The 25,533-nt window shown below is 36.2% G+C and overlaps 1 protein-coding gene across 3 annotated transcripts in view; it reads left to right on the top strand.

Annotated features, from left to right (window-relative positions):
- HMCN1 (hemicentin 1) overlaps positions 1-25,533 on the top strand; it is a 458,239-nt gene that overhangs the window by 107,671 nt on the left and 325,035 nt on the right. For all 3 annotated transcript variants that reach the window (XM_072830872.1, XM_072830871.1, XM_072830874.1), the window contains exons 3-4: positions 13,292-13,450; positions 15,000-15,122. In XM_072830872.1, coding sequence (XP_072686973.1) covers positions 13,292-13,450; positions 15,000-15,122 — 282 coding nt within the window. The remainder of the gene's footprint in view (positions 1-13,291; positions 13,451-14,999; positions 15,123-25,533) is intronic.

The following is a 25,533-nucleotide window of genomic DNA, read 5'->3' as shown; positions in this document are numbered from 1 at the left end:
AATAAATTAAATAATTGTGCATTGACATTACAGGAGGCCTGGCTACTTTCTTATAGTGATATAGGTAACTTGAAAAGCATTTAAAACTTAGAAAAAAATCACCAAACTTAAATCACTAAATTTATAACATTAATTTCATCTTCCTTTATCATCTTTCATCTGGAAAACAAGAAGTAACTTGAAAAGCATCTGCGCTTTTTCTCTGGGGAAAAGAAGAGAAGACACATGTCAACAAATGTTATTCAAATCACACAGAGCTTGGGAAATTAGTATCTCTGTAAATATGTAATGCAAAGTCCTGTCTTGGGGTCACATTTTTTATAAGAAACAATAACCTTTTTTATTTTTAGAAAATGGTGTAGCAGTAATATTCTTTTACATCTTTTATCTATATAATTTTTTTAAAGGTTTTATTTATTTATGAGAGAGAGAGCACGAGCAGGGTTGGGGAGAGGGCAGAGGGAGAGAGAGAGAGAGGCAGACTCCTCGCTGAGCAGGGAGCCTGATGAGGACTTGATCCCTGGCCTGGGGATCATGACCGGAGCTGAAGGCAAACATGTAACCGACTGAACCACCCAGATGCCCCTTATCTATATGTTTTAAACAACAAAAAGTAATTAGTTAAACATTTGAAATGCAAAGAAAAGGAAAGTTTTACAATAATGGAATTACAAGCATTCGTACAGGTAGTTGGTCCCTAAAGCAAATCTATTAGTAAAATTGACCTTTAAAAAAAGCAGGAATAAGACTAAAAATATGTAGAACAGCATTGTCACATAGTAACAAGAGAGTTATGAAGAAGATGGAGGTAAGGTTCAATTATTGCAGTTCTTTAACAGAAATAAAAGGGTAAATAAACTGCAGCAGGCTGAGGTTGAGTGAAAAAAAAATGTTTTGCTGAAGTGTAAGAACAATTGATGCTAGGATTAACTGCCAAAGAAGAGTATGAGAAACCATGGCCAGATAGGCCATGACAGTTAAAAATAGGAGGACAAGACAGTGCTGTTTTTAGAAGAGCAATTTATGATAACAGTTTAGTATACACTTTGTCTACTTTCTAGTATTAGTATGTTAAAAGTATGCTTTTTATTTCTAGATTTATAGGAAAATCTTCTATATGAATTTTCAAAACCAAAGTGATGTATAATAGAAGGAAATTAAGGGGCCACCTGGGTGGCTCAGTTGGTTAAACATCTGCCTTCAGCTCAGGTCATGATCCCAGGGTCCTGGGATTGAGCCCCATATCAGGTTCCTTCCTCAGCAAGGAGTCTACTTCTCCCTCTCCCTGCTGCTTGTGCTTTCTCTCTGTCAAATAAATAAATAAAATCTTAAAAAAAAAACAAATAAATTAAGAAAAAAGAAAAATGACTAGAAAAGAAAAGGGAAGGGATTATATGTAAGTGCAGATATAGACACACTATAAAACTATGAAAGATGTGATTTCTGTTTTTGGTTGGACATGATTCAGCTGAAGACAGCAGCTTTTATTTCTGTTTAAGTTTTCTTTCTTACAAATGCATATATATTTCTTTCTTACAAGTACAGGAGAATGGCATGTATTTAATTTAGGGAAGAAGGTGAGACAAGGAGTCTACTATATGTAACTCATAATACGGGTAAAAGCTTCAAGAATAGTAGAAGCAGTGTCTGGCATAAAGTATGGGCTTGAGTTAGCTGTTATTATTTCTGTTATACTACTTACTACCTCTAGTACCCCAAAGTTTTTTTTTAAGGGAAATAATCACCAAATAATCATGCCATAAATGACCAACAATTATGGAACATGTGCCTTGTGGTTTTGCATGTAGTTTAAAGTCATCCTCTGAATTCACACCCACACAAATATTCCTTTTTACAAATGAGGATACTCAAGCTTTGAGATATTAGGAAACAGGTCTTAGGTCATCAAACTGGCAAATAGCAAAGCTGTCTCAAAACTGGAGGTTTTTAATGCCAAAGCCAGTGTCCTTTATCACTCTATTTTCCTTCTAGATATTCATTTAAGAAACCTCATTAATCTAATCAAATTGACATTTCATTTGTAGAATTTGTCTTTGTATTTTATTTTAAAGTTAGGGGTATAGAAAATTAAAGACAGATGTAGGTCTAGGGCTGGTCTCATCCTCAATGAAATGAATTTATTTCTTGAAAATTTTGGCTTTTACTACTACCTCTCATCACTTTGAGTAGTTGGCTCACCTAAAATTACCGAGTAGCAAATGAAAAAATTAATTACAAATAAAAATTGTTCTTATTGCTCAGTATATCTTCTCACTACTTACTGTGTTAAGCTTAAAATATAAGTATGACTTCACAGACACGTTGGAGAGACACATGGACAAGATGCTCTTTAAGGGATTGAAAGATAGTATTCATACTCTAGTTGTATTTGTAGATGATGTTTTGATTCATTTTTTATAGAAGGCAGTACTTTATTTATTTTTTTAAATTTTATTTAAATTAAATTTGCTGACATATAGTATAACACCCAGTGCTCATCTCATCATGTAGCCTCCTTAATGCCCATCATCCACTCACCCCAGCCCCCCACCGACCTCCCCTTCTGCAATTCTTTGTTTCCCAGAGTTAGGAGTTGCTCATGGTTTGTTTTCCTCTCAAATTTTTCGCCACTCAGTTTCCCCTCTTCCCTTATGGTCCTTTCACTATTTCTTATATTCCACATATGAGTGAAACCGTATGACAATTGTTTTTCCCCAATTGACTTATTTCATTCAGCATAATACCCTCTGGTTCCATCCATGTCAATGTAAATGGTAGGTATTTATCCTTTCTGATGGCTGAGTAATATTCCACTGTGTATGTGTGTGTGTGTGTGTGTGTGTATGTGTGTGTGTTTCACATCTTTATCCATTCATCTGTTGAAGGACATCATCGCTCCTTCCACAGTTTGTTTATTGTGGACATTGCTGCTATGAACATTGGGGTGCAGGTGTCCCATCATTTCACTACATCTGTATCTTTGGGGTAAATGCTCAGTAGTGCAATTGCTGGGTCATGGGTAACTCTATTTTTAATTTCTTGAGGAAACTGCACACTGTTTTCCAGAGTGCCTGTACCAGTTTGCATTCCCACCAACAGCGCAAGAGGGTTCCCCTTTCTCCACATCCTAGCCAACATTTGTTGTTTCCTGTTTTGATTATTTTTGTTGGTAGAGTTGAAAGTTTTTGGAATTTGAATCAAACACCTATTAAAACTTTCATTTGCTGTTAGTTTTCTTCTAGACCATATGAATTCTCTGAGGGACAAATAATATCCTAAATCCTCAGAGAGTAAAGAGAATGGAGGGGCCTGAGTGGAAATGGTTGGCTCTTTTTTTTTTTTTTTTTGGTAATGCTTGGCTCTTTTCTAGCTATCCACCCTAGTACCCTATCCAGAGCAAAAAGCAAAATGATTTCTTAGCCGTCTTTTATGTGCATTTCAAAGGACAGAGAGTATAGAAGAGTACACTGACTACTGGATTACTTTTTCAAAGCAGAATATTAGGCAGAATGAGGTAGGTATGGATTATAATGATAAAAGTCTTGATTTTCTTTTCAAAGTGTGCATGTGTGGGAATGTTTCAAAGGGTAAACACATGATTCATTGCAGAGTAAATATTGCAGTTACATATCACAGAATAACATTTAAGAAGAGGAATTCACTGACCCATGATGCCTGGATTGACACTGTACATGCTACTTACCCAACCACAGGATTATTCTATTCCCTGTAATAAGTACTGCATCTAATTTTGTCAGTTTTTAGGTGATGGTAAGGATGGAGGTTAAAATGTTTACACTGGGAGAATGTTTCTTGGTCTAAAGCCAAGATTCCTAGAGAAAACTATCAGTCTCACATTGAACAAAATGAATGTACAGAAAATTAAGAGTTTCTTCTCCATCGCAGTTGATTAGCAGCAGTTCTCAAAAAGCTGTCTTTATTCTTAGGCCTTGAAAAAGTGTCAGGAAGAATTGTGGAGTCTTGGTATTGGTATTCACTTTGACTGTTATTTGTCCAGTTATTCCATCAGATGTCTGAATCCCTTCCAGAAACCTATCAATACCTCAGAAATGAACTAACCCCAGTTAGGAATTTAATAGTACTGGTCTTCATCACCAGATAATACATGGGGCCCTCCTCCAGAGTGATGTCCTAAAGCCTGTGTTGGTGTTCAAGGCTGATATGGGCTTTCTTTGGCAGTCATATCATATTATTGAATTCAGGTGCAGTCATCAGCTCACTCTGTCAGATTTCCTCTTATAAACTTTAAACCATGTTTCCATCCTTCTAGATTCATGTTGATTTTTGAAAATCCTCATTTATCTAGTCTGTTTATATATATATGAGTCTCCTCCTGTGAAATGATCTAGATCTTAGTTCATCAGTTTTGTTTAATGACTATTAGCTCTAAAACAACCCATACAACTTGTCTATCTCCAACTTACCTATGAATTATAATGTTCATAAATTACAATGATTTATTATTAAAAATGCATTGTGTTGATCATTTTTTTGCCAAGGCCTAAAATTACATAAGCAGTATAAATAACGTTTTTAACCCATAAAACACACATTACACAATCACAAAATTATGATCCCAGTAACAAAGATAATATCAAATACCAAATATAAAATCCATATGTGACTGTTAGAGTAGAAAGAAGACAGAGATTTTAGTGGGCAGGCTGTGTCTGAGGAGTATTAAGGAAAATCAGAAGAAGGGTCACAGCCCAAGGAGAAAACAAGGAGAAATAAAGCCTGCCTAATCCTGGAATAAGCAGATGATGAATGGTTGCAAGGGCCTCCTTAGGCTCACAACCCTGCCCTCTTCTGGCTCATTCTCTTTGAGCAAACAAGGGAGCCATATATTAAGAGAGATCAGGAATCTCAACCAGGGACCAGGGCAGTGTCTTAATTTGGTGGGAAAAGAAAAGGTCACAATAAAAAGGTATAGAATCCTTGAAGGACAAAGGAAAGAATTCTCTAGGTAGTATGAAGGCATATCATCTTCTGATTTATTAATCACAATATTGAGTGGCTGGTACGTTGTGTATCCTTTACGATTATTTAAATTGAAGTGATTGAATCTCCCCCTAAGACCAACATGAAAGAAGTTCCAACAAATTGAAAGATCAGTTGTTGAAGAGTTAGATCCTGACAGGTGATAACCTGAAAGCCTGGAAATGGTTGTAATTGTTAACTGTTAATGCAGTTAGTCTGAAAGCAAGGTCTACTGTTTTGTGATGCCTTGATTTGGATTCCATTTTCTCCAAACTAGTAAAGGGCAGTATGGTGGACTGCCTGGACTGTAACATGTTGTGATTATAGAGATTTGAAGTTTGGGCTCTGATATACTCTGGTTATCTCAGTATATCCCTGCTGTGTTTTCTGTAAGTGATGAAGACCAAATGTCACTAATACATTAGGATTCGATAGTCATTCTGATTTATTTAAACTTGCTTGGATGCAACTTTGTTTTAGGTTGAATGCAATGTGTAATGGTTTCCATATGTACCTTCTGTTTTCTTTGTCATAGAATCACACAACTGTGTTTTTTAAGGAAGAGAACTGAGGGTTATAAACTTTGGTTCAGCTTAAGACTGGGTTTCATTCCTAAATTTTACAGGTAAAGGGTAAATGACACAAATAAGACACTTCGAGCAGTGGGTGGGTGTTCCACATGAAGAAAAATATGGTCTGACTTTAAAACAAGGCATAGTAGGTTAGGTTAGAATAAAGGTAAGTGTTATAAGGCCACTAATACTTATTTTGGACTTAGGCATGAACCTGCCAAGAAAGTTTCTTTTTTTTTTCATTGCTTAGAGTTAGGCTTGTCTAGGAAACTAGTATAAACACTAGTTCAGTGAAAATGGATGCTGAGACTAGAAGAATTGATGAGTTGACTAGAAGAGAAATAATAAGGCATGGGTGAGAGCCTGCTCTGAGATTAGCTTCCTAGTACTCTGACCCCTTGTTTGATGGGCATTTTCCCATTAGGTTTTGGATAGGGACCTCATTTTTCTCCAACTCCTCTCAGGGTTTAAAGGTTCGGTTTATTTCAGTGCCACTCCCACATTGTCTTATATTTAGAAAAGACAGCATGATAGTCTCTGTTTTATTACTCCCTGGGCTGATAAGATTTCTTTTCATTCTTATTTTATCTTGCTTTTCAGGAATTTATTTTTTAAACACAATTATCACTAACTCTGAAGTTACAGTTTTTTTTTCTTTAATTCCAGGAGTGACATTTACTGTAAAAGTTCACATGCTTCTGTTTTTCCAGTACACATTTTTTTTCAATCTGAAGTATATTTGGCAGCTTAGTAAATTGTAACCATCGGTAGAATGATAAAGTGAATACCAACATATCGAGCAAGAATATGCCTACTAATATAGATAAGTTATATTTCACAGTTCAAGTAAAAACACAAAATTAAGTCAGGCTCTTCTCACTTTACATTTTCGTGTATGTGTGTAGGTTTATGTGGTTTTGGGAGATACGTTTACATAAGCATGTTTGTTTTCTTTTGTTAAATATTCAACCTGACAGCATGCCAGGATTTAGAGAGACGGAGACCGAGAGACAAAGAGACAGAGAAAGATACAGAGATATGACAGGAGGAGTTAGTTTTATATACTACTAAGAATATACATATATAGGCATTTGAACTTTTAAGAGTCTTAGCTCTGGAATTATTACTTGAAAGGAGATGGGCTAGGCTTGGGTAAAGCCCAGGCTGAACACAGAAAGCTTGCTTAGGCTGTGTCAAGATTGCTTTTGCTACCAGTTCTTAGCAGGAGAGAGAGTAAGGAGTCGTCAGGAAAGCTGCAGGTTACTTTGAGACAGTTGTCCCAAATGCATTAGAGGAACTGTAAAAATCTGCCACAGGAGGAACGATGATCCATAGTCAGAAAAGTTACTGCAGCTTAAACAGGAAACCCTTCTTGTTCAGGACCGTCATAGCCACAGTTTGCAAAAAGTGCAGGTATTGATTAATGCAATGTAGTGTCAATTAGATGTACATTCCTGAGGTCTTTTATCTGTTGTAGCCTTTTCTTTTTCTTTTCATTACATCAGGTATATTGCCCTGTAAATTGTGATAGTGGTACCGGGAATAAAAAATTAAGGAATTTTTAACTTTTCAAAAAAGAAAAAAAAAAAGATTGCTTTTGCACAATCTCATTTACCCATTTACTCACTTTTCATTCATTTATCCCTTCATTAATCAAACCACAATGGAACACTAACTGAGTTCCTCAAGGAACAAAGATCAAGTGGGAAGAAACAGATAAATTATAACACAACAAATGCTACAATAGAAGAATGAAAAATATTCGGTGGGTATGTGGAGAATGAGAACCTTTTTTTCCTCTGACAGGCTACTTGCTTGTGGTCACAGAGTTGATGAAGGTTGTAAAATGCCTCTCTGGAGTTTGTACAAAGTCTCAGGCCAGAGAGAATTGAGTTCTAATCTCTGTTCTTTCACTTAGTGGTTATGTGACCCTAGGAAAGGGGTTTTCAAAATTTAGTGCCGTGGCAATGTAATGTGCTAAAAATGATACCTACCTCATCAGTTAATGTAAAGTGTGTAATAATATAGTGGATATGACAATACTGTCTTAGTGCTTGGCTTAGAGGAGGTATCCACTGAGCTATTAGAAGTAGAGTGTATTATTACCAATAAAAGGGTCAATTAAATTAATGAGGCTTTTCACAGATTTACGTTCATCAGTTCTAAATTTCTCCATTGGGCAGCCCAGGTGGCTCAGCGGTTTAGCCCCTGCCTTCAGCCCAGGGCCTGATCCTGGAGACCTGGGATCGAGTCCCACATCGGGCTCCCTGCAAGGAGCCTGCTTCTCCCTCTGCCTGTGTCTCTGCCTCTCTCTCTCTCTCTCTCTGTATCTCTCATGAATAAATAAATAAAATCTTTAAAAAAATAAATTTCTCCATTAAAGATGTTTTATGAAATATTATTTTACTTTTTTTTCCCATTTGGTATTCAAGTCAAAACATAAAATGTTAAGTTTTTTTTTAAAGGACTACTGTTTTTTTAAGTTTGGAACTAATGTAAAATAGTTTGTTTTTAGCGTTTCAGTCACAGTCCCATTTTCTCCAATTTAAAAATCTGCGCATGAGTTTGACACAGATCCACCTAAAATATCTGACTTTGTGAGGTTTATTTATAAACATGGACATTTTGACAATAATTCTCTTTAGTCCTCTTCTGCCAAAACTGAGTTTAAGATTCAGATGATCAGTTAGTGATTTGAGAAACACTATTAGCAAATCTGTAGGACAAGTTTCATATATATATATGGAAAAACTTAATGAACTTTTAGAGTAGGTTGTCATTTGATTCCTGATCCTTAGTAAATTAAACAATTTGAATTTTGTTTTTAATAACTTCTGCCAGCAAGCAAAGTTCATGGAAAACTTTTAGATCAAAGCAGCAGTCTTACAAATAATAGTCTAGAATGAAGCCTATATAACTAAACCATTCTATTTTTTTTTTTATTTATTTTTTTTTTTTATTTATTTTTTTTTTAACTAAACCATTCTAAAGCAGTGCTGTCTGACAAAAATATGATGTGAACTGCATATGTAATTTTTAAAAACAGTTTAATTTTAATAAAAATTTAAACTCAGTTATATCAAAAATATTATCAACATGTCATCAATATGAAAAATTAGAAAAATTCTTTAGTTTTTCAATTTAAATTTTAATTAATTAAAGTAAAATCAAATATTTGGTTCCTTAGTTTCACTAGCTGTATTTCAAATGCTCAGTAACCACTCAAGGCTTGTTTGTGGCCATTGTATTAGATAGCACATATCTAATGTATTCTAGATCATTTTAATGATTATTTATTATTTAAAATGATTAGAAATTCAAACTCAAGTGAGCTCTTATAAGGATATAACATTATACTTCTTTAGGGAAAAAAAACATTTTTATTTTCAAGACCATGCATCCATATGAGATAGATAAATAGTTTCACTAAGATATAAATTACAAGAAAACATTTATTTAATTTTCAGTTATCCACTAACCTAGCTAAGCAAAAAGGTAATAATGTAAAAATATTGTACTGTTTTGGAAAGAGAAGAGTTGTTCCTGATTAATTAGAGTAAATTTGCACACAAGTCAAGTGGCTCAAAGACTGCCCTTTACTATCTGGACAAGGCTTATCATTTTTGTCATTCCTAGCGTATATCCCTGGAGGTTTCTTAGCGTTCTGATTTTTGGTCCATAGAAGACTTCTCCTAGCCTCTTGATATTAGGTGACAATTAGCAAGAGGCAATTAATCTCTCCTTAGGACCATTTTATTTATTTATTTATTTATTTATTTATTTATTTATTTATTTATTTATTTATTTATGATAGTCACAGAGAGAGAGAGAGAGAGGCAGAGAGAGACACAGGCAGAGGGAGAAGCAGGCTCCAGGCACCGGGAGCCCGACATGGGATTCGATCCCGGGTCTCCAGGATCGCGCCCTGGGCCAAAGGCAGGCACTAAACCGCTGCGCCACCCAGGGATCCCTTAGGATCATTCTACCACAGAGCTAGCTGTATTGTGTATTTGGCCATTCAACAAATGCTTGTGGAATGGGTAAATTTTATATTGTGATTCACATTCATGTGCATGATGTCAAGCACAGAGGAGGAATGTTTCTGTTTAAGCTTCTGAAAATACAATAGGAATTTAGTTTTTTGAGCAGTCCAGAATATTCATTACATTTACTTGAAGTTGACTTCAAGTAAAAATTATTCCCATGCAAAATATTAAATATATGCAACATATTAAAGCTATTAACATTCCCAGTAGCTATTTCCCACATTCCTAGTACACAAATGCTTAAGCAAGGACATTTTGAGCAGACAATAATCCCCCCAAATAACTATTATGCAGAGGAAAACATGTTATATCACTGAAGTGTAAAGCATTCTAGAGTAAATCTGAAGAGTGAATTATATTTGATGGGAAAAAAAAGAGAAAATTTTAGAGAGGGAAAGGCATATCATCTCAACCTTAGAAGGAAAATAGTTCAATTTGTCAAATGTTTACTCAGCAATTACTATATGACAGCAAATACTATGAGCTCAGGACTTAAAAGACTTGGCAAAGTACAGTTACAGCTTATAGCAAATGGGAGAATTTAGCCATGCATATATTGATGAGGAGTGTTGATGGTGGAAATGGAGTAGTAGAAAGATAAATGAAAATACTAAAGACATTACAGTGTAAAGAAAGGGCATATTCAAAGAACAGGAAATAGTCTTAGCTTAAAGGAAGCAAGTTATGGTGGGGGAGCAGTAGGAGATAGGAAATTAGAAAGAAAATTTGATTCAACACAAGTAGTGAAAGATTTTAGGTAAGAGCATGATCTAGATAGCTCTTTACTTCAGGAAAAATAAATTTTGGTGGTAGGTAGGCAGAGCAGAAGGTTAGATTGGAGACTATACTCTGAACAAAATCAATGATAAGAGTGAATTATAGGAAGTAAGGAGGAAGGGAGGAGACTGATTTATGATGGAAGTAGAGAAATATGGTTTGACTACTGATTAGATGAAGGAAGAAATCAAAATGGCTTCTATTTTGAGCCTGATTATGGAGGCAGGTAATTTGATTAACAAAAATAAGGAAGATATGGTTGGGGAAAATCTAACGAGGTCTACTTTAAAACCATGGAATTGTGGAGACCTATAGAACATCTAGGAATAGATTTTTTTTAAAAGATTTATTTATTTATTTATGATAGACATAGAGAGAGAGACAGAGAGGCAGAGACACAGGAGGAGAGATAAGCAGGCTCCATGCTAGGAGCCCAATGCAGGACTCGATCCCGGAACTCCAGGATTGTGCCCTGGGCCAAAGGCAGGTGCTAAACCGCTGAGCCACCCAGGGATCCCAATAGGAGTAGATTTTTTTAAAAAAGATTTTATTTATTTATTCGAGAGAGAGAGAGAGAGAGATTGGCAGAGACACAGGCAGAGGGAGAAGCAGGCTCCATGCAGGGAGCCCGACGTGGGACTCCATCCCAGGTCTCCAGAGATCACGCCCCGGGCTGAAGTTGGCACTAAACTGCTGAGCCAACCAGGCTGCCCTAAGAGTAGATGTTTAACAAACTATTGAAAATGTAAACTTGGGGGTGCCAAAAAATAAATTGGGTGGCTCAGTTGTTTGGGCATTTGGCTCTTGGTTTTGGCTCAGGCTATGATCTCATGGATTGTGAACTTGAGCCCTGAATAGGTTTCTGCACTTGGCAGGGAGTCTACTTGAGGATTCTCTCCCTCTGCCCTTCCCCTCACTCTCTCACATACACATACTCTCTCTTTCTCTCTCAAATAAATAAATAAACAAATAAATAAGTAAATAAATCTTTTTTAGAAATGTAAACTTAGAATTTCGAAGGTAAACACAGTTTGAAGATACAAGTATACAAGTTTTTGAGAACAGTATTATCTACTAAACTAAATGTCATGAACACACATGTAAGTTATGGTGGAGATAGGTGATAAGTCCTGCAAAAATGGGAAGGACTGTTAACTGAGTAAAATCCCTGGGAGTCCGCAGCTGACATCTTCTCAGATGAAGATCAGGTTACTACAGCGTTCAGTCCCCTACCATTAACAAAATGACCTAGTATTTCATGAATGTCTCAATTTAAGAAGCATTTCATAACAATTGGAGGTCTGTTCCAACTCATTTAATAAATGGTGCTCCCAGCCTGTAAGTTTTGAGTGGGATCCAAAGCAAGGAAAGATTCTCCAGTTTGTCCAAACTGCAGTGTAAACAGTTCAAATGCCTGGCTCTTTTGACCCTGATCAGTTCTATGGTGCTCAGGATATTGTATCACAATCTGAGACTGTTTGAAGCCTGGGGAAAGCCCCAGTGGAAGAGTCAAGTAGAATCTCCAGAGTTTAAAGAAAAAACCTTATCTTCTTCTCTTTTTGAGAAAGAGCTCTTACTGATTCTGGTGGACTATAGAACCATAAGGCCTCCCCTATAACTGCAAGCTCTCTTGCTTTTTATTTGATTGTTTTTTTCTAGACCATGAGTTCCTTAAGGACAAGATACTTTAGCTTATTATTCATCTTTGTGTATCTAAATCCTAGCAGGGTGTTTAGTAGTTATTGATTGCTCAAAACATATTGGTTGAAAGTCCATTCCCTTGGCCCTATAGTTATTGACATCTATACTAAGGAAATAATCAAACATTATATATATATATATATATATATATATTATACATGTCTATAAAATAGATTTGTATTTATATATTTACAATAAAGGAAAATTAGAAAGAGCATTAATCAATAGTAGAGAAATGGTTAACTAAATTACGGGATACAAATAGAATATTATGCTATCATTAAAACCTGTGATTTTGAAGAACATTGGATATAATCCTAAATTTAAAATATATAAAAATATAAATACAGCATACTTACAGTTTTATCTATAAATTTTGAATGAAATAAATGTGACAAGAATTCTTTCTAGGGTGAGGACTATTTTTGTTTAAGAAAATATGGTGAACCTATTCAAGTAGGAAATGAACACAAACATCATGTGTTAGTAGGTCAAATGAGGCAGAATAAAAAGAATGACAAAGAGTGTGTATTTTATATGAAGTGGTCATAGAAGTTTTCTCTGATAGGTAACATTTGAGCAAAAGCTTGAGGTATGGGAGAAAAAGTTTGTTGGCACGAATGATCCAGTTAAGGAAGAATGTTTGGCAACGGAGTAGAGGGAGGGAAAGCCACAGGAGCCATGTTTTTGATTAGGCACATGTGAGTAGTTAGCCTTAGCTGTGCCCAAATGATTCCTTCACTGTAAAGGCAGGGCATGTAGCTAGGTTAATAGATATTGTGGTGGGAGTTCATGGAAGTTCTCTTCTGATTGCTACTGTCTTCTCAGTACAGTAAAACCAAGGTCATCAAATAACGGATAAGAAAAGAGGGATGTATGAAATAGTCATGTAAGGGAATGGGAGAGTGAATCCACATTTAATTAGGAAAAAAGTATATAACAATTTCTATTATTTTGTGTATTTGGGTGAATTTATAATTTATCCATAAACACAGGTTTTTCTATCCACACATCACTTTATATAGTTTCCATTTCCTGGTAACCAAAGTGACTAATCCACTGGCAAACTGATGGAAAATAAATGTGAAGAAAACTTGTTTCGTTCTAGAGCTTCTAAAACAACTTGTCACAACCAAAATATTCCTTTCTTTTTTGTTGATGAAATAATTCATTTTTTTCTCTGCTCCTCAACAGGGTGGTGGTGATTGTCCAGAAATGAGTATTGGAGCTATAAAAATTGCCTTGGAAATTTCTCTTCCTGGCTCTTTCATCTATGTTTTCACTGATGCACGGTCCAAGGATTATCGGCTCACTCATGAGGTGCTCCAGCTTATCCAACAGAAACAGTCACAAGTGAGTAGAAGTCAGCCCCCAGATTTTCTATATGAATATAGCTGGAAGGAATTCAGGCATACCTTGGAGATATTGTGAGTTCAGTTCTGACCACCACAATAAAGCAGATACCACAATAAAGTCAAGTAATTTTTGGTTTCCCAGTATGCATTTAAGTTATGTTTATACTATACTATAGTCTCTTAACTGTGAAGTGTTATCATGTCTTTAAAAACCAATGTATATAAAAAAAATAAAAACCAATGTATATAACTTAATTAAAAATAGTTTATTGCTACACAATGCTAACCATCATCTGAGTTTTCAATAAGTCATACTGATCACAAATCACCACAGCATATATACTAATAATGAAAAAGTTTGAAATATTGCAAAAATTACCAAACTGTGACATAGAGACATGAAATGAGCAAATGCTGTTGGGAAAATGGTGCAGATAGATTTGCTTGATGCAGGGTTGCCACAAACCTCCAATTTGTAAAAAACAAAGTATCTGTGAAGCACAATAGAGCAAAGTGCAATAAAACAAGGTATGCCTATGTGGCATGTGAGAGGTTGCCTCTCCTCTTTGACTATTCTTTGTTTTTTTTTTTTTTTTTTTTGACTATTCTTTGTGTGGCAGATGTCAACAATTACAACTATTGATCTGTAGATATGTACTCCAATATGTATGTGTTGTTTAATTTACACATATTAAATTGGTATGTAATATTTGTACATATTAATATTTTTTAATACAGAAAGGAAATGATTGGGGATTAATGAAAGTTCTTCTTACCATATTATCTTTTTAACAAAACATAGACCTAACAAAAAAGACCTGTGTCTCAAATATCACCTCCTATGTAGAATCTTGTCTGAGCCAGTGACTTATTGTGTCAGTTAGCTATAGCTGTATAACAAATAGTCCTATCTCTCAATGGCTTAGAACAGTAAGCATTTATTTCTCACATAGTTGCATGGCTCTTTAGAACTAGATGATACTTGCTAACTTGTGTGTCAGGAGAAAGTTTGGGTTTGACTTACCTAGGCTGATCTCTAGGGTAACTTGACCCTGCCTCATAGGTTTTTCACCCTTTTTTGGGACTAGTAGGCTATTTTAGGCATGTTCTTCTTATAGCCAAGGAAGAGGCACTAGAGATCAAGTGGAAATACACAAGACCTCTTGAATGTAGGCTCAGAACTGATAGAATGTCCCTTTGCCTTGGGCTGCTGGCCAAAGGAAATCACATGTCCAAACTTTAATTTGAAGATGATAGATTAAGCTCCACCTCTCAAGTAAGAGGGACTTCAAAATCTTTTGCAAAGTGCATGGATATAAGGAGAAATATAGACATATTATGTATATGTATGGTATTACATTTATATATGTATATATATTATAAATGTATGATTTTATTGTATATAATTAAATATTATTATATATATAATAATGTAGTTATTCCACTTTACTAGTAGCATGTTAACACCTAATAGGTACTCAATAAATACATATTGATTTCTGAAAACCCTTTAAACTGTCTTCTTTTTTTTTAAAAAAAAATCATAGGTGGTATTTGTGCTCACTGGAGATTGTGATGACAGGGGCCATATTGGATATAAAGTCTATGAAGAAATTGCCTCTACAAGTTCTGGTCAAGTGTTCCATCTGGACAAAAAACAAGTTAATGAGGTCAGTTTAATAAAGTGGGTCTACCTAATTACTAACTACCTTACCAAAATTAGGCCAACCTAATTGTGACAGATTTGATTTCAAAATGGTTTGTAAAGAGTTTTGTTTCTTGTTTTTTCCTAGTCCATAGGTCAATAAAGGCATGAAACCAATGTGAGGAAGTATAGATTTATATAGTATTAGTTTCTAGACTATCTTATTCTATACTGAAATGTTATTTAGATTTAAGCATAAATGTATTTAAAATTCATTTAGTAGGGATTGGACATTTTTGTAGTTCTTGTTGTTTAGGAAGGTCAATTTGTATTTCTAATGAACAACTTTTGGATAGCTGGTAACATAAAGTGTGATGGTTCACTGAAGTAGAATATGAAAAAGTTATTGAGCAAAATTCTAATGATGTTTGATCTTTAAGAGTAAAAAACTGTATATAGTTAACTAAAAACTTCCATGTTAATAAAATTGATAACTTATATACAAGAAAATCTTGATATTTTCTAAAGAAGTGTTGAAGTCATTCTGTCACAATTTTTTTCTCCTTTTTTGGTACTTTCTTGTGGCCTCATTGTGATAATAACATTTTATTTATTTACTTATTTGGCTTCCACTTAAGTTTCTAGGAACATGCCAGTACAAAGAGTAGGTCTTCTGTGGGCCTAATTCACATTTGATTGACGTGGTTATTGTATCTATAGAAGTTCTATTAATTTTATGACAGACTCCTTTGTGTCTTGAATGAAGTGGTTCAGTAAGTCCTCTTATTATTATATCATGGTGGAACTCAAAGGAAGTTGCAAATTTCTAGAATAATATCTAGTAAAAATATTTTTATTAACATGATATACAAACTTGGAAGGTCATTTTAGTGTAAAAATGTTTTTGTTGAAGAAATGGTCCTAAGGGGGTTATGCCTTGAGTTCATATTGTGTCCATCAAAGAGATTCAGAAAGGCCTTGGCAAGGCTGACAGCTACAGGGGAAACCTTTAGAGGTTATTTGCATAGACATTTGCATGAGAATTTGGGAATCTGGGAAGAAAAGCACTGGGGAAGAGTGATAACTTTCTCGGGAACTGGATCTCTTGTCCCATCGCATAGGGTTGTGTTTGACCCGAATGAAGGAAAAGCTTTCCTCCAAAAGTTGTTTTTAATTTAGAACGGTGTAAGATTCTGGGGTACAGTCAATATTGTCAGCCCAAAGTAGGGTATAAGTGAGGAAGAGCATCATTTTCTCTTGCATCAGTGAGAACAAGCACCTGCTTAGGGTGTTGTGAGGTTCTGGATTAAAAGTGACAGAGGTGTTCAGTGCAGAGAGATGGGGAAAAAGATGCCATGCCCTGTGGACATGGATGGTTTCTGGCAGAAGGCACCAGAAAAGAGAAGAGGTAGGAAGAGACAGGGCTTGCACCTGGGGCATTTGAAAGAACAGTTGTTCAAACCTCTATGCAGTCAGGCACAACTTAGAACTTCCCAAAACAAACTGGATGAGCTTTTAAGGAGAATCATAGGAATTAGGAGTTGGGCCCTAGAGCTAGAAAATAATATGGTGGGTCTCATAAATGTAATCCCATTTATATCCACATACCCAGGGAAAATTGACTTACACAATATTGAAAATACTGTAGTCAAAAAAAAAATACTGTTGTCTTAAATGGAGAAAATAAGCCCTACAAAGGTACACACCTTAGTTTTTTTTTTTTTTTTAAGATTTCTTTTATTTATTTGAGAGAGAGAGAAAGAGAAAGAGAGAGAAAGCCTGAGTAGGGTAAGGGAAGAGGAAGAGAGACAAACAGACTCCCCATTTAGTGAGGAGCCCTATGTAAGTCTCCATCCCAGGCCCCTGAGATCATGACCCCAGTCCAAAGTCAAATACTTAACTGACTGAGCCACCCAGGCACCCCACACTTTAGTTTTTAAATAAATGACGTGATGCATAATTTTTATAGTCCTAATACTTTTTAAAAAGATTTTATTTATTTTAGAGAGAGAAAGAGACAGCACTGGGGGTATGGGGAATAGCAGAGAGAGTCTCAAGCAGAATCCGCACTGAACACAGAGCCCCATACTAGGCTGTTTCGTGGCTGTGAGATCATGACTGGAGCTGAAACCAAGAACTGGACACTTAATAGACTGTGCCACCCAGGCATTCCCATAGTCCTAATAATTTTTTAACAAGTATGACAATTACCAAATAATTTACAAGAACAGTTTACAAAAATTCGAATAGAAATTTAACCTACTGATATTTTAACCTTGAAATTTAGCTTAGGCAGAATAGGACTAGAGAGAAGCATTCCTAAAATTGTCCAGTTTTATTAATTGGAGTTCAATACCAATATGAATGAGCTTTAATTTAGTTATCAATCATGGCAATTCCAACTCCTTCACCAGTCAGTTCAAGAAAGGTCATCTCATGTACTTTGGACCACTGAGACTCAAGAGGAGTTTAGCTAGGGGCATCTTGGAAGAGTTCTCTTCTAGATATTATCCTATACTGATGTGAATCCCAGACCTGATGCAGGCATCTTCATACAGTTCTGAGGATTAAACAAAAATAAGGGGGATTTGGATTAAATCCACACTCAAATCACATCCTACTGCTAAACCTCCAGATGTAAGGAAATGATGTTTTTGCTTATGCCAATTAGAGTTGAGCATTTAGTTACCTAAAGATAAATGCATTCTAACTGATAAGAATTCCTTTGTGACATGGTCTCTGTTAGCTCCAGTTTCCTAATTTGTAACATGGAGATAATAGAACTATCCATTTTGGAAAGTCGTTAGAAGATTAAATGAGATAATGCAGGTTTCAGATGAGGTCCAGTACAGGGTAAGTGCCTAATAAATGTTAACTAGTATTTTTATAATCCTCGTAATGTTGTTATTTTGCTTTCAAAATGGAGAAAATGTGCCACTATGTTTGTTAGAAACCAGATGGCTAGCTGTTGCTAGGAAATAAATTTACCCAAATGGGAAAAGGCTGGAGAGATGGTTTTCTTGTTTCCTGTGTGAGAAAATATATTGTTAGGGGGGTACTGGAAACTGTATAAGCCAATGTTTCCCCTAAAAAAAGCTACGACAGTGGAAGATTTTGTTAACAAAAACTAGAGAGACAATGTTAAAATTGGATTTGCAAAATTTTTAGCATATAATTTGGCCATTTTTTTTCTCACTGCTCAAAATTTTCTTTTTATATAAACATAAACTCTAGGAAAAACAGATGGTATAGTGATAGTTACACATTTAACAGATGTGAGAAGTGCAGGGAAGCCATACGTGTTCTGAGTCCTTTCATTTTACTCAAGAGTGATTTTACATCTATTTCTAAAGGAAATTGTGTAGTATTGCATACACTGTGTCCTCTTAACCTAGTTCATCAGTTTCCTAGTAGGGTATATTTTGTATCAACTCTCTTGAGATAACTTGAAGTTTCCCCTTTCTTCCTGTTTTTTTAAAAAGTAATAATTAAGTATGATATCTTTCATCTTTATTTAACATAAAAAAGTGAAGAAATTATTTGGCCAGGCATCGGTGGTCTGTAAATCATCGTATGGTATTACATTTTGGAAACACAAGTTAAGACAATCTCAAGAATGTACTTAAATAATTCATCTTTGAAGTTGGAAAAGGAACTAAAAACTTTACTCCTCCATTTCTTTGTAAACTGAGTTACTGTCAATCGATCTAGTTAATACTTCTTAGGTATAAGAAAAGTCCAACTTTGAAATCTTAAAGTTACCCACAGATGTTATATTCTTACATCAAAGAAGCTAGCACAAAAGATCCATTGTTAGTTGGATAATATACTTGTTCTGAGTTTCTTCATTCTTTCTCCTTACCTCTCCCAACTCCTGTCTACAAACATTCCCTTCCAATTGCCCTTCCCCCTCTGAAAGAACCTTCCACCTGGACATATTAGCTGTAGGGATTGGTGTTATTTCTCACTTGTAAGTAATGCTGCATAGTGGGCTGTGTTATTATATCAGAAATAAGTTTTATTAAGTAAAGGAATAATTGTCAAATAATTTCTAATTTTAAAGGAGGTAAATGATGATACTTAGAAGTCTCTCAATAAATCTTTTTTTTTTAAGATTTATTTATTTATTGATGAGAGACACACAGAGAGAGAGGCAGAAACATAGGCAGAAGGAGAAGCAGGCTCCCTGCAGGGAGCCCAATGCAGGACTCAATCCTGGATCCTGGGATCACATCCTGAGTCTGAGGCAGACGCTCAACTGCTAACTTATTTCACTTAGCATTATATCCCCAAGGTCCATCTATGTTGTTGCAAATGACAAGATCTCATTCTTTTTTTCTTAATGACTGAGTAATATATATATATATATATATATATATATATATATATATATATATATAGCATATGACATCTTCTTTATTCATTCATCTGTTGATGAACACCTGGGTTATTTTCATATCTTGACTATTGTAAATAATGCTGCAATAAACATAGGGATACATATATTTTGTTTGAGTTAGTGTTTTTATTTTCTTTGGGTCCAGTAGTGGAATTACTGTATCATATGATATTTCTATTTTTAATTTTTTGAGGAACCTCCATACTGTTTTCACAGTGGCTGCATCAGTTTGCATTCCTACCAGCAGTTCACATGGGTTCCTTTTCTCCACATCCTTGCCAGCACTTGTTATCTCTTGTCATTCTGACTGGTAGGAAGTGATAACTCAGTGTGGTTTTGATTTGCATTTCCCTGATGATTAATGATGTTGAGACTTATTCATGTACCTATTGGTCATCTTTGGAAAATGTTCTATTCTGGTCCTCTGCCCATTGTTTAATCAGATTACTTACTGTTTTAGTGTTAAGTCATATAAATTCTTTATATATTTTGGATATTAGCCTCTTAAGAGGTTGTAGTTTTATCAGTAAAATTAGAGATTTCAGCCTCCTTAATTTGTTCAATGAATGTTTGTGGTATTTGATGCTAGCCATCACTCTAATCGATGGGGACAGCAGAGGCCAACAAGGTGCTGTCCCTGTCTTTAAGGAGTCTAGAGGTAGGAGAGGGGATGTAATGACAGTACAAGGTGATGATAGCTGATGAAGACAACCCAAGCAACTCAAGCAGCCAGACACTTCACTCAAGGAGGACCATGGAGACCAGAGCATACCCTCCGTTCCTTGGGATCCTAACTGCCATTGCGGTGAAAGTAGACAGGGGATATCTCTGAGTTTGAACCAGTTCTACCACTCATTAGATTCATGACCATGGGTGGGTTATTTACCTCCTCTGTTCTTCAGTTTCTTCCTTGATAAGACAATAGCACAAACCACAGAAGATTAAGCAAATTTGGAAGTTTCAGTAGTACTACCAGGACATAATGAAACTTTGAAAAAGATACTACCATTTGTTTTTTTATGTGTATTTTTTCAAGTAAAAAAACTGAAAACCCCATTTTCCCCTGTCCTCTCTTTCTCTTAATAATAGACTTGGGCATCTGATCTAAATTTACTATCCTCGGGGCTCCTGGATGGTGTCTTGGTCAGGCCTTGACTCGTGGTTTTAGTTCAGGTTATGATCTTAGGATCTTGAGATCAAGCCCTGTGTTCTGCCCTGGGTGGGGAGCCTGCTTAGGATTCTCTTTCTCCCTCTCCCTCTGCCCCTATTCTCTAAAATAAATATATAAATCTTAAAAAAAAATAAATTTACTATATTTTATCAGGGACTGAAAAGGCACTGAAATACTTTCTTCTTTCTTTGAATGAGTGGCAGAGAGTTGAAAGTCTAGGACATTAGGAATCTCAGGTCCAAACCCAAACTATCCCAACAGCTGCTTAAAGTTTACATGCTCTGGGAGCTTATTATCATTTTCTTACAAAATCAAGAGGAGAGGGGAGGTCATCCCAGAATTTTTACTCTAGGAATAATAAAAGAATGATGCAGTCTCATGCAGAGGCAGGGTGTCAGCAGTCATCTGGGCAGAAAATGGGTAGCTCACTCAACAGGGGCAAAATAGAATGAACTATTCATGAATAATAGTTTAGCAAGATGTGGGAAGGGCTAAGGGCAGCCAGCAGAGGATGCTGAATCCCCAAGATCCAGCAACAATGGAAGAGAGAGCTTGGACCAGTACCCAGGAGACCAAGCTCAGGGCTCATGAGAGCTGATGGCATGTGATGGGCAAATTGCAGCCCTGGAGGAACAGAGCCAGAGGAACAAATATCCACCCCCACTTTCCGCATCCCTTTCAATTCCCGATGGCTTTTCATTTCCTGATGCCTTTTCACTTTCCTCAATCTAACTGGAAGCTTGGAGACCAAGGAGCCCTATTGAAGTAGTTCATAAAGGTCAGTGTCCCAGGGCACAGAGCCTAATACACAAGGGTAGAGAATGGATCTAGAGGGGCAAAATGAAAATATCCATCACAAGCGGTATTGTGTGGTAGTTAAGGCTCTAAGCCTCGGACCATGGCTTATATCCGAGCCATATGTCTTTAGACAAGTTGCCTGTCTTTTCTGTCTCAGTTTCCTCATCTATAAAATGGGGAGAGTGATAGTATGTACCTCAGATGGCTGTTGCGCTTAGCACTTATCGGTATATATTAACTGCTAATATTTTTTTTTATTTATTTTTTTATTTTTTTTAAATTTTTTATTTATTTATGATAGTCACAGAGAGAGAGAGTCAGAGACACAGGCAGAGGAAGAAGCAGGCTCCATGCACCGGGAGCCCGATGTGGGATTCGATCCCGGGTCTCCAGGATCGCGCCCTGGGCCAAAGGCAGGCGCCAAACCGCTGCGCCACCCAGGGATCCCAACTGCTAATATTTTTATTTAGTGATACACATTAGTCAAAATATTCCAGCAGCCTCTTTTAGAATTTTCCCTAGGGGATCCCTGGGTGGCTCGGCGGGTTGGCGCCTGCCTTTGGCCCAGGGCACAATCCTGGAGTCCCAGGATCAAGTCCTGTGTCCGGCTCCTGGCGTGAGGCCTGCTTCTCCCTCTGCCTGTGTCTCTGCCTCTCTCTCTCTCTCCCTCTCTGTGTCTGTCATGAATAAATAAATACATAAATATAAAAAAAAAAGAATTTTCCCTAAAACAAAGAGGGTCCATCTGTGCCAAGATGGCCAAAGGCAGCATTCTATAATGGGAGATTCTGGGGCTTTAGAATAGGGAGACCAGGGTTTGAATGACTTCCCATCTTTAGCTTTATTTTTATTTTTTTTATATATTTTTTATTGGAGTTCAATTTGCCAATATATAGTGTAACACCCAGTGCTCATCCCGTCAAGTGCCCCCCTCAGTGCCCGCCACCCAGTCACCTCATCCCCCTCACCTCCCCTACTGCTACCCCTTGTTCATTTCCCAGAGTTAGGAGTCTCTCATGTTCTGTCACCCTCTCTGATATTTCTCACTTGTTTTCTCCCTTTTCCCCATTAATCCCTTTGACTAATTTTTATATTCCCCAAAAGAATGATACCATATAATGTTTGTCCTTCTCCGATTGACTTACTTCTCTCAGCATAATACCCTCCAATTCCATCCACATTGAAGCAAATGGTGGGTGTTCATCATTTCTAATGGCTGAGTAATATTCCATTGTATATAGAGACCACATCTTCTTTTTTTTTATTTTTTTTATTTATGATAGTCACAGAGAGAGAGAGAGAGAGGCAGAGACACAGGCAGAGGGAGAAGCAGGCTCCATGCACTGGGAGCCTGATGTGGGATTCGATCCCGGGTCTCCAGGATCGTGCCCTGGGCCAAAGTCAGGCGCCAAACCGCTGCGCCACCCAGGGATCCCAAGAGACCACATCTTCTTTATCCATCTTTCGTCCATCTTTAGCTTTATGTAGTTTTATATAACTTCTCTGAGACTGTTTCTTCATGTGAAAACAGGCATATTAATTACTTTCTAGGACTGTTATGAGGTTTAAATAAAATAAGAAATACCTATAGTGAGCTGAATGGAGACCCAGGAGAATGGAAATCACCTAGCCTGCAGGTTCTTAGGAAAGGAATGGTTCCTTTGGCAAAGAAATCCTGGGAATACTCTTACCCTACAGAGTGCTCATAAGGAAAGAGGTATTTTGGTGAGCCCCACTTTACAAATAAGTGTCTGAAGGAGAGTGGACTCAGAACTACTGTAGACTTTTGTAAGGTTCTTGAACTTTTACAATTTCCTTGTATTTGTCATTTTTCATATTATCACATCACAATAAAATGTTAAAAGGGTTAAACTGCTTATTTTATGAATATAATAATGTCAATAATAATCTTAATAATATAAGTAACCCTTACAGAATGTTTCTTATTGCCAGATGCTATGCTCAGTTCATTTCTCTAAGCCTCATAGGCCTATGGCCAATACATAATTTTTTTTTGTTTTAATTAAACAGATGGAAACATAAAGTACACATGGCTTCATTTAACCATATTAGTGACTGATAAAGCACTACTGCTACTACTATAATAAACATTCTATGCGAAGTTCCAAGAGAGTCAATTTCATTCCCCTGCCAGTCCTCCTGGAGTCAGATTGTGTAATTGCAGCTACAGAGAGGAGACAAAAGTAGGGAGTGTCCCTGGGTGCCCCTGCAGGGAAAGAGAGGGAGGTGATTTGGATCTCAGAAGTGTCCTAGACTGAGCAATAGTCAAGTCCTGGAGGTTCTTTTGGAGGAAAACACGATCCTCTCTTCTGTGTATGATAGTAATCGAGATTCTAAGATGAAGAAAACACCTTTATTTTTTCCACTAAGGAATTTCCAGTGAGAAGGAGGAGTCAAACTCACTAGATATTTCAGTAGAAGTAGGTAAAGCCCAGGACAGTTTATTTAAATTTTATTGAGGCATAATTGGCATATAATACACTGAACATGTGTAAAGCATCCCCATTTAATAAGTTATGACATCTGTAATCCTCACCACAGTCAAAGTAAAGAACATATCTGTCACTCTCAAAAGTTTTCTTATGTCTCTTGTCACTCCTTTCTGCCCCTTTCTGTATGACCCACCCCTAGGCAACCACTGGCCTTTCTATCATTACAGATTAGTTTGCATTTTTTAAAATGTTATATAAATGAATTCATACAGTATGTACCCCTTTTTGGTCTGGCTTACTCCACTCAGAATAATTATTTTAAGTTTATCTATATTTTATTTTTTTTTTATTTTTAAAGATTTTATTAATCTCTGAGTGATTGCATGTAAGCATGAGTTTAGGGGAGGAACAGAGGGAGAAGGACAAGAGAATCCCCACTGAGTCGGATGCCCCACATGGCTCCATCCCAGAACCCAGGATCATGACCTGAACCCACCCAGATGCCCAACCGACTGAGCCACCCAGGTGCCCCAAGATTCAACTATATTTTAGTGTTTAACAGTAGTTCATTCTTGTTATTCCTGGGTAATATTCTATTTTATGGATATACCAAAGTTTGTCCATTCACCTGGTAGTGGACATTTGTATTGTTTCTAGCATTTGGCTATTACAAATAAAGCTGCTATAATTGTTCATGTACAGGTCTTTGCATGGACATATGCTTTCATTTCTTTTGTATAAATACCAAAGGGGAATGACTGGATCAGATGATAGTATGTGAAGTAATAGTCTTACACACCCATTCCATAAAAAATCTTAACATCTTGGCAACAAAGTGCCTCATAGATGAGAGATTACTGGATATATTTCTTTTGCTAGTTTTATACTCATTTTCACTCTTTAATAATGATATTAGAAAGACTGTAAACCTTACTGGGGTGTGAATTCAGTAAAGCCCTTTTCTGCTGCTTTGGCCAAAGACCCCTTATGACTAGAATTCAGACCAAGAGCTTTGTGTATACAAGCTCAATGATGAGACTCTGAAACCCAGAATTTTGAACAATTAATATTCTGGAATGAGGCATCTGCCATTTTGTTTTTCCCTCTTCTGAGTTTCACTCCAGACATTATTTCAAAAACATAACCTTACTGCTGACCTTGAAAATAAGTAGAAACAGGTGTTTCCTCTGAAATGTGAAAATGTATCAGAGACAAATATAACATTCTAGAAAGCTATAGGAAATGTTTGAAAACAATGCATAAATGTTTTCACTTATTCCTTCTTTGAAATCACTTAATTAAATGGTGAAAATGAAGTGGAGAAATCGGGCTCAAACCTTAAAATAATATGAAGTCTTACATCCACAAACCCACCAAAAAAGGAATATTTATCTTAGTTCCCTAATGCTTTCTTTCTTTATTACCCAAAGATTGACATGTTATCCTCCTAAATATATGCTGTCAACTCTAATACTCCATTCATATAGTTACCTTATCACTCACACCCAGGAGTCACTAATTAGATCACCAATACAGTTAAATGAAACCGTGTATAATTTTTGTTTAGAATAAATAAAACATAAATACTTAATTTATTGTTTAAAAATTATCACTC

This window comes from Canis lupus, chromosome 6, assembly GCF_048164855.1.
Source record: "Canis lupus baileyi chromosome 6, mCanLup2.hap1, whole genome shotgun sequence".
Classification (NCBI taxonomy): domain Eukaryota; kingdom Metazoa; phylum Chordata; class Mammalia; order Carnivora; family Canidae; genus Canis; species Canis lupus.
The sequence above is the reverse complement of the archived record's forward strand: the minus strand, read 5'-3'. Positions and strand labels throughout refer to the sequence as shown.